General features: G+C 40.1%; 1 protein-coding gene across 1 annotated transcript in view; it reads right to left on the bottom strand.

Annotated features, from left to right (window-relative positions):
- Positions 1–10,920, bottom strand: part of MBTPS1 (membrane-bound transcription factor peptidase, site 1) — a 61,336-nt gene that overhangs the window by 16,836 nt on the left and 33,580 nt on the right. Inside the window, exons 10-12 of the mRNA XM_012648178.1 lie at positions 9,312–9,348; positions 8,779–8,962; positions 2,387–2,531 (exon numbers count right to left, since the gene is read on the bottom strand). Of these exons, the coding sequence (XP_012503632.1) occupies positions 2,387–2,531; positions 8,779–8,962; positions 9,312–9,348 (366 nt within the window). The remainder of the gene's footprint in view (positions 1–2,386; positions 2,532–8,778; positions 8,963–9,311; positions 9,349–10,920) is intronic.

Consider the following 10,920-nt stretch of genomic DNA (forward strand, 5'->3'; position numbering starts at 1 on the left):
CATTATAAAAAAAAGAAGGGACATGTGTCAAAAGTTCCTTGATGAAGAACTTTTATCTGTATAGAAATTACATAAATGAAAACTGTTAGATTGACATTAGATCCAAATTAGTTGTACACTTAAAGAATCATATTAATTGAAAGCAATAAAATGACATGAACGCCAGCTGTCCCCAATCAAACTCTGAAGCTAGAGACAGGCAGCTGTAGGATGACGACCCTCTCCGTCCTCCCAGGTTTGAGGAAAGCAGAAAGGAAAGCTCAAGTGGAGACCATATGGAAGAAACATGAATGAGCTCTTAAAATTACTCAGTTTTCACACAAACCTAAATTACTTATTTCCCTCACAAGCCACACAGCAAGAACATATTCCCCAAGTGAGTCGGCATCAAGAAAAACATTCTGGAAAAGAAAAATATTTGTAGGATACAGCATCACAAATAATGAGGAAGGAAAGGGATTTTTAATGAATACTCTTGGGACCACTGGTCAGCAAGTGAGAAAAAAGTTAAACTTTCATCCATCCCTTATACCACATATCAAATTAACACAGATGAAAAATTAAATATTTAACAATCATATAAATGAAAATGAGTAGAAAAATAAAATTGAGATTTTATTTTATCTCTGGAGGGATAAGTTTCTAATCTTTGAAACAATGGAAGAAATCACAAAAGATAAAAATTCAACTACATGAAATGTAAAACTTTTACAGAAGAAAAAAACCACTACAATAAGTAATATTAAAGGGAAAGGAGAAGAATAATCTGGAGGAACATTTTGCATAAAACACAGCAACGGTTAATTTCTCTCTGACATGAAGATCTTGTTAGGATTGACAGAGAAAAATCCCAATTCCAGTAGAAAATGGGCCAAGGAAACGAAAAGGTAATTCACACAAGAGGAAATACAATTATTAATAGTAAACACATCCAAAGATATCCACCTGACAAATAATTGAAGTGCGCATCAAACAAGATGCCCATTTTATCCCCTAAATATAAAGTTGAAAATATACCACCTGGAAAAGCCAAATGACTACCAACAGATGAATGGATAAACAAAATGTGGTCTAGTCCATAGAGTGAAGTATAACTCAGCTACAAAAAGATGTGAAATACGGATCACGCTACAACACGGATGAATCCTGAGAACGCTATGCTGAGACAGACACCGAAGAACAAATGCTGTATAATTCCACTCACATGAAATGTCCAGAACAGGAAAACCCACGGAGAGAAAAAGCATACTGGCGGTTGCCAGGGACGGGAGAAGGAGGGAACAGGGAGTGAGTGATAATGGGTATAAGATTTCTTTGTGGGGCGATGGGAATCTTCTGGGATGAGATGTTGGCATAATCTGGGGAATATATTAAAAACCACTGAAGTGCAAGGTGAATTTTATGGCATATGAATTATATCTCAATTTTTAAAAAGAGCAAAAAAGATGTTATCAGCCAGTGCAGGCCTGATGGAGACACTTTCCCCCTGAATACCACTGGCATGTAGTCTAAGCTGATGCGACAGAATTCTCTCTCTGAGACAGAATTTGTCAGTATGTGCCACGAGCCATAATAATGTCCACACCCTCTGATTCAGGCAGTGAATCCAGGGAGTCTACATTAAGGAAATAATTCAGAAGAAAACAGTATATGCAAAGTTATTCAGTGAAATGTTTATAGTTGAAAACCACCTAACTGATCAAACGGGGGAAAGTAAATAAATTATAATTTATCAATTCTATATAATATTAAATAACCATTAAAATGTACACTGGTACTGTGTACATAGTTACATTTTCATATGTTTATAATATAGTGAGAACTTAGAAAAAGATTGTAAAGTTTTATCTACTGCACAAAGACAACAAGAATATGTATTTCAGATAAAGGCTGGAAAAGAATATTTAAAAAATAGAGGATATATTAGTGTGCTGGGGCTAGAAGTGAGTTTTCCCTACCCTTTATTGTTGGGATAATGTCAATGCAGTATTTTAAAAATTTATAAAAACAAAATTCAAAAGAAAGACTATACTTTCCAAACACAAAGGCTACTAGTCTAAGCTCATTAAGGAATAAAATAATTACAACTGGGCCTTTAACTATAGGTGGGAAATTGTATAGATGAAGAGTCTAATGTGATTCAGGGGCCAAGCTAAAGATGCCAAAGCAAAAAAGTAAAACCGATTTCATTAAAGTAAGCCCTGACTTATTCTGTAAGGGACTTAGTAAGTATAACAAATCACTACTTCTGATAGCCCTGGGACCCTAGACAGGTCAAAGGGAAATTTTCCTCTTTCAACTTCAGGAGAAATAACTAAGGCATAAAGGTCAGGGCCACGTCTAAGTTCAGCACCAAGTCAGACACGAAGACAGAGAGAAGTTTCACCTTATCTACAATCCTTCCCGTGACTCCCATGCCGTTGAGGATGGTGACATTAACAATTGTTGGCATTCCTCCATAGTAGATGGGTTGGGAGCAGTAGGGCCACATGTAGGGACATTCAGTCAGATCTATGTAGCTGGGGCTCAAACTGAAATAAAGAATACAGCGTTAGAGTAGACCACATTAGAAAACTATGATGAAGCAATACAACCGTGCAGGAAAGAGGTAACATAGCAGACCTGAGCTTTGCAAGGGCCTGCTTGCAGGGGTGCCCTTGGCTGGTGTCTGGGAATGTGGCTTTGGAATGCTCCTGTGCTGATAAGGTCGCTGCGCCAGCGCACTAGACTGTATGAACAGCATGATGTGTGGGGAACACCTCTTTCCTTCCCCAAGTCTGGAGCTTTGGTAGTTATGGCTGGCAGAGAATGAGTACATGACCAGCCCTAATGGAAACCTTGGACTGGAGTCTCAAGGGGGCTTCCCCGGGCAGAAATACACGGATGTGGCGACGCAGTTCACTGCTGGGAAAGGGGCCAGCTCCGTGAGACCCTGCCTGGCAGGAGAGACGGGGAGAGCTTAGGAAGCCTAAGCCTGGGTTTCACCAGACTCCCTCCACGTGAGGTACCTTTTTCCGTTACAGATCGATTATCCATCCTGGCTGTGCCACTGTAATGAATCTTAACTGTGAGTACAACCACAGGCTGAGTCCCACAAGTCCTTCCAGCAAAGCACCAAGCCTGGGAGTGGTTCTGGGGACACTGACATAGTTTGTGTCACAAGTGCTGTCACAAGTGGCTCCCCCAATTTTGTTTGTTCCACATTTTCCCCGTATCTGAAATGAGTCTGTGTTGGGTTAATACCATTCCTAGCACAGCAGCAGTGCCATCTACGCACAAGCGGAAAGACAGGTAGGAGGCGAGTGCTTTAGGTAGGACATGATCCAAGACGACCTCACTGGGGACATCAGCAGATCTTGCTTATCAAGCTGCACCTGTGTGCAGGGGGCACGTGACTCTGACCACTACTCTATCTTACAGAAAAACCAGAGTATCTTCAGGGATATTGTGACTTCCATGGGCAGTTATAATCAATACATACCACAGTTAGTCATTTAAAATAGATACCACCTAATTTTAAAAATCATGAGTGGGCTGGCCATGTGGCTACTGTCAGTAAAAGTACCTCTTCCACCTGAAACACGTTTGTAAATTTTGCTGGTACTTGTGCTCCGTAAACAGTTTAAATCCACTAATAAGATTCTACGAACAAATCAGTATTAGCAAACAGAATTCAACATCATATTAAGAAAACAATACGCTAAAATCAACTGGGATTTATTTTAGGAATGTGAGATTGATTCAATATTGGGAAATTCATTAATATCATAAACCATAATAATAGGTCTAGTCATACGATTACCTTTATAAATGCTGAAAAGGCTTATAAAATTCAATGCACAGTCCTGATGAAAAACACTCAGGAAAACAGCAATTGATGGATAATCTCCTACTATGATCACACATATCTCTACAGATAGATAGATAGATACATCTTAGTCGTGAAGCCAGCATCTTATTTAATGGGGAAACAAAAGAGGCATTTCCACTCAGATGAGGAACAATGCAAGGACACCCACTAGACCCACTACTATTCAACACTGTGCTAGAGATACTAGTCCACACAACTAATCAGAAGAAATCAATAAAGCCTTAAGAAGTGGTCAGGAAGAGGTAAAACTATTTCTGTTCCATATGATATATGTTAGTATAGCTGGAAAACTAGAATAAATAACCAAAATAACTTAAATAATAATCCAGTTAGGTAGCAGGATATAAAATTAACACACAGAAATAAAATAAACCAGTTAGAGAAAAACCCACCTCCAATGGCTACAGAAAGATTAAACACACTTACCAAGAAATGTGTAAAACCCATAGGAAGATTAACTGTAAAAACCTCCTGGAAGACACAAAAGGCTTGAACCAATGGAAACACATCATCCTCTACTCTTGGAAAAAATAACTCAACATTTTTATAAAAATATCACTTCTAAGTTCATTTAAAATTTGATGCAATCCCAATAAAAATTCTAATAAACTTCTTTCATGGAATTAGGTAAGTTGATATGAAAAGTCATATGAAGAAAACAAACACTCAAGAACAGCCAAGAAAACACTAAAAAAAAATTACAAGGGGAATTAACCCTACCCGACATTAAAACATGCCAGGAAGCCTTTCAGATGGACCAGTGGAATGGAATAGAAAGCCCAGAGATAGACCCAAATACATATGAAAATTTAGTACATGATAAAGACAGCATCTCACCTTACTGCACCAAAGATAGACTTTTTAATAAATGGAGCTGTGTAACAAATGGGTGGCCATTTGGCAAAAGATAAAATTAGATCCGTACCTTATGTCGCAGATGAGAATAAACTCTAAATGGATCGGGGAATCTCAAGTAAATAGAAGAAAGTAAACGATTATTATAAGAAAACATGGGTAAATTTCTCTTTTATCTCACTGAGTGCAAAGACAGACTTTCTAGGACTCAAAATCCAGAGGCATAACGACAGCAAAAAAACTAACAAACGACCAAAAAAAAAAACAAAAAAAAACAACAAAAAATACGTGGCAAAAAATACCTTCCACAAAGTCAAAAGACAACTGACAAACTGGGGAAAAGAGTTGCAACATATACCACTGACAAAGGTTACTAACCCTAATATATAAAAGAACTCTTAAAAACTGAGAGACCAAAAACCCCATAGAAAAAGAGGAAAAAGAAATGAACAATTCGTGAGAAAGAAAAATGAAAAACGGCCCGTAAATGTAGACATTAAGTGTTCAAACTTACTCATAACTAGAGAAATGCAAATTAAAACAATACTAAAATACCATATCTCACCTGTCAGACTGGCAAAAAAGTAACAAGTATAATAGAACGTTCTGTTGGCGAGGCTTTGGGGAAACAGGCATTCTCTCACACTGCTGGGGGAATGCAAACTGGCATAACCCTTCTGGAGGGGAACACAGCAACACCTAACAAGGCTACCTGATGCACTTAACTTTGACCCAGCAATGCCACTTCTAGGAATTTACTCTGAAGAAATACCTCTAACAAAACTAAGATACATAAGCACAAGGTTACTCACTGAAACAATTTATAATTACAAAATATTGGAAACATCTTAAGCACCCATATGTAAATAAATAATTGTGCATTCACATGATACAGCTGTAAAAAAGGAAGAAGAAAATCTATGCACTGACATTCAGTGATTTCCAGGATATTGTTAAGTGAAAAAAGCAAAGTGCGGATGAATATCCACAGCCATGCTATCCTTCTGTGGATCTGCTCACGTGCAAAAAGGAATTGAAAAAGGATAAACCAAAACCTAATGTGACTGTTACCACAGGGCTGTGTGCAGGCAGGGTGGGAAGAATGGGGGAATGGGAACAGTTATGCCTTCATGTGCAGTTCTGATCATTAGAGCCACATTGGTAATGTTCCAACACCCAATGACTAGTTGACATCAACCAGGATTTGAGGTAGGGGAGCGGGGAATCCAAAAAGGAATACAAATACTAGCAAACGAGCCTAACCATATTAAAAATGAACAGCAAGGAAAGAACCTAAGTAACTCTAGAAAACAGTGTGACTATATTCTGTAAGGCTAAAGATAAAAAAGCACTATCACAAATACTGTATTTAGTAAATGTGTTAGTCACGAGGGTATGGGTTAGCCATTCTAAAGCTACTCGATATGTATACAGTAGGACACAGCAAGTAAGTAAATAAATATATCGTGGATAATGAGAGCCTGGCTTCCACTGTTGGAGAAAGGAGTTAGAAACAGAGAGAAGGCTAGAACAAACACTGTGATGTTGGGCGGACTCAGAAGATGGTATGAACTCATGCTTCTAATATATATATAAATGAGCAGATACAGAAATAGGTACACGTGTGTATATACATACATTTCCTAGGTCTGTCTGTTAAAGAGCCTAGAAACAACTATGAGCACAGCAGCTCTGAGCACACCTAGTGCCCAGGTCTGGGTTTCTGAATACCATTCTGCAATTAAAGGAACAGGGCTGCCTGGAGAAAGAACTGATACCAAGGCTGCAGCACGGAAATACATCACAGGACATCCTGCGCTGCCAAAAAGAAAGGAAGTGCTCAGAAAATGATAAAGACATGCTGAACAGACACAGAAGCTGACTAGCAGGAGCTCCTAATAGCCACACCTGGGACAATTTGAGCAAAAAACTAAATAATGATATTAATGGATTATAATCCACAGAGTAAAAAAATCCATGTGTCCATACTGACATAAATAATTGAATACATAAATAAACAAGAGAGAAAGGACAGCTCTTCCCTCCAGCAGAATTCCAATTAACAAATGCAGAAGGAATAAGGGAAACAGAAAATCATCATGCGTCAGACTTCTCAGTAGTAAGTGCACAGGCAAGAACTATCAGTAGATGCCAAAGTCAGTGAGTGGAAGTATGTTAAGAAACACAATCATCTCAAAGCATATCCCCACAAGATACTTAGTAGTCACAAAGGGAAAACAGGAGCTGTACAGTGGACACAACACACCTGGCAAATGCCACCACTGAGATCTCCTGCTGCAGGAGCACAGCTGGCTGGCAGCCCTCGAGATCCTGCACCGGGTCTGTGCCAAAGCCACACCCCCCCCCAGGCTGCTCCAAGCTGATGACTGAGCACAGAGCGGGTACTCGGGCAGGCCCATTCCCAGGCAATGCAGGACTCCAACAGATGACTTTGGCTCGAGGATTTTCCATCAGCTAAAACCTCTTTAGGCCTGTGCTAAGCCTGAGGCGTTCTCCATCCTCCTTCCCTGCCTCTCTCCACAGGTGTCAGATCAGCACCATGTTCCCAAGACTCCGTGCCTACTCCCACTCCCTTCCCTCTATCTTCCTAGGCCTCCCTCCCCACAATAAGCTTTTGAACTTCTAATCCCATCTTGGCGTCTGCTTCTCGGAGGACCCAGACTGACAGACCACATCAATCAAACAACGAAAATTAACACCAGCAGTAATAAACCAAAGAAAAACTGAGGAACTGTCTGTGATTGGAGAAGACTAAAAAGACATGACAACTAAGTGTAATGCGGGATCTTAGACTGGATCCCAAAGGACCCGAGTGGGACAATGGGCGGAATCTGAACTAAGTATGGAGATCGCTCAGCAGTGCTGTATCCATGTTAATTTCCAGGCTTGGAGGCTCATGCTGTGGTTATGTAAGATGTCAACATTAGGGAAAGCTGGGTGAAGGATTAATGGGTTCTCATGTACTATTTATGAAACTTTGTTATAAATATAAAATCATTTCAAAATAAAGGGTGAAAAAAAGTCTTATTAAAAAGATACAACCTCGGCCGGGCGCGGTGGCTCACGCCTGTAATCCTAGCTCTCTGGGAGGCCGAGGCGGGCGGATTGTTTCAAGGTCGGGAGTTCTAGACCAGCCTGAGCAAGAGCGAGACCCCTGTCTCTACCAAAAAAAAATGGAAAGAAATTATCTAGACAACTAAAAATATATAGAAAAAATTAGCCGGGCATGGTGGCGCATGCCTGTAGTCCCAGCTACTCGGGAGGCTGAGGCAGGAGGATCGCTTGAGCCCAGGAGTTTGAGGTTGCTGTGAGCTAGGATGACGCCATGGCACTCTAGCCCAGGCAACACAGTGAGACTCTGTCTCAAAAAAAAAATAAAAAATACAACCTCAAACTAATCATAAGAAAACATCCAATAAACCCACAGAGAGAGACGGTCTACAAAATAAGTGACTAGCATTTTCAAAAGGATGCATAGTCATGAATGAAAGAGAAGACAGATGAAGTGTCAAAGGTCAGAGCAGATGGAGACGGACAGCTAACTGCAACGTGGGGACTAGACCCACAAGGCACAGGAGCTCGAGGAGGACTGGCAATATGTACACAGTCTGCAGATTAATTACAGTGTTCATGTGTTAGTTGTAATGGTTGTACTATGATCATCTAAGATGGTGGCACTAGAGGAAGCTTGGGCCAAGGGTATATGAGAACTCCTTTACATCTCTGATAAATTTCTGTAAACCCAAGATTATTTCAAAAGCTTAAAAAAGTTTAAAAAAATCCAAACGCTTATCATTATTTTTAACCATTTACACTGAAGATAATAGAACATCAGTAAGTCAAAAGTAGTCACAAGTCTTGCCAGCCAGCACCCTAGTAGAAGCCGCAGCATGTTTTAAACTCTCACTGAATGCCCCAAGTACTGTGATCAGTGATCATCCGTTTTGAGGCTTGTATTTTGTGCAGAATGAAGCCCCCCCAAGAGCCCAGTAAAGAAGAGAAAGGCCTATGTAGAGGTACAGCATACTGACCTTGCCTGTGGTTTGTAGCTGTTGAGGATCTGATAGGCTCTGAGCAGATCAAGCTTGCCATGGCCTTGCTCAAACATGTTGACACCAGGAAGCCTCCGGGCTGACGCGATCAGGGCCTGCTTCATACTGGCAGGATTCACCAGCTCACGTTTCTGGACTGTGCTGGGGGGAAATGAAGCATTTGCTCATTTTCTTTCAGCAAAAGAATGGAAACCAGATTATCTATCCCTAACTTACCAACATGCAAACACGTGGCCTTCAGTCTTGTTTTGTATCTAATGGGAGCTTCTTTGGTTGAGCCCATGAAAGATGAGAATGAGCATCTACTCATTTCTGTACTTGCCTGAGGACCAACTACTTAGCAACCAACTTCTATACAGCTTTTTTGAAGTCACTTATAAACTAGTGCTTGTTTATACTAAATTTACCAGTTACACACATTTTTCAGATAATTCAACTAAACTTAACCACACAGGCAGCAGAAGGCAAGAATATGTAAGAGGTACTGGCTCCTCAGGGGAGGGGAAGCCCACCGGCCAGAAGGAGAAGACACCCCAGGACACCACCTGGCTGGGAGAAGAAAAGGAGCACAGATGAATCCTGGGGAGTGACCACGCCGCACGACGGGCAGGAGGCACAGGGTCTGCGTGGAGACCACCGCCTCCAAAGCTAACCATTGCCTTTTTGTTTCCAGATTGGAGGCATCGCCCTGGTGGATAACACCTTTTAGAATATTGCAGACCTAAGGGAGTTTCAGCATCAGAATGTTAACTGAGCAAATTTTAACATACAGCTCTACCTAACTGGGTACTTAGGTTAACACTAGCATTAAAACGTTCATTTTTGTATATCTATGTATTACGAATGCAAGTAAATTTTAATCCCTAAATTGAGGGAGAAAAAATCAGTAAGCAAAAAAGGAAAACTCACTCTCCTAAGTTCCTAAATATTTTCATATGATGGTGGTTGGTCTCGGAGTCTAGGCAGGTTTTCTAAATGGGAAATCTGATATAAGGAGAAGTAAGAGGAGATAAAGTAGGATTAATTCTTAATGACAGAATGAAAGAATTGCTAAAAGCTATAGGTCAACAATTTTCCCCTTCTTCCTGCCTATAAAGCAAAATCAAAGGTTAGGTTCCATTTCCTTTCAGAGTACTGTAAAGCTAGAAGCTCGGGAAGACCTCCTTCGTCGCTCAGCATCCATTATGAGCCACTGTCAAGCCACAGAAGTATTCCTGAATGATCACAATTGCATTTTTATCTGCTGCAGGAAGATGAGGAGAGTGAAAAGTTTCCTTGCTGCTGAAAATATCTGTACTTAGAGATGCCACTGGGAATGGAAAACACAACCTCCTCATCTCCCCACTTATACAGTAAAGAGATGCAACAGGCTCAAGGGGGAAGCTGGAACCCCCATTTCCTGCTAACAACCATGGCAAGTGGGAGAAATGAACCAGTATTTTCTGTTTCCAGAATCAACAAGATTGGAAACAGGAGCCATAGCTGAACTGTCTCCACTTGGCAACTACAAAAGCTCAAATGAAACAGGTAACCCATGATCGACCTTCCCTTTCTTCTGTTCTTCACTTTACGTAACATAAGGGAGAGGGAAACAACTGAAAGAGAAAGACGATGTTTCTAGCAAGCATATGGTTACTTTCCAAAGATTACGCTGGCCAATGTCAACAGTTTTAAGAATCTGGCTCTGATGTAAGAAAAGGATAGGGAAAGCAGGAAAGAGGTAGGTATCTACTACCTTTATCAAGGATGATTAACAAAATAATCTCAGGCTTTAGAAGCTAAAATCAACATTCAATTTACTTTTGAACACAATTTTAAACAAAAAATTTGAATATCAGTTACGTATTTTAATCTAATTTTTAAATTAGAACATATTTAATAATAACTTTCAAATATGCAGAGATTTAAGTGTTATCACAACGTAAGAGCTCTACTAAAACCTCATTTAGATAGAAAAATTAAGATTTATTGTGGGGGGAAAAAATAGTCACAAAATAAATGCTAGCCCCAAAGACATATTTTAATGACTCAGAATAAGGAAACACGGCCCATCCGACTAACAGAGCATGTGAGCTTCAATTTCAGTCTCCCAACTTTGAGAACTTGCTTCCAGTTTCACTA

Source organism: Propithecus coquereli, unplaced genomic scaffold (genome assembly GCF_000956105.1).
Source record: "Propithecus coquereli isolate 6110/MARCELLA unplaced genomic scaffold, Pcoq_1.0 Scaffold280, whole genome shotgun sequence".
Taxonomy (NCBI): Eukaryota; Metazoa; Chordata; class Mammalia; order Primates; family Indriidae; genus Propithecus; species Propithecus coquereli.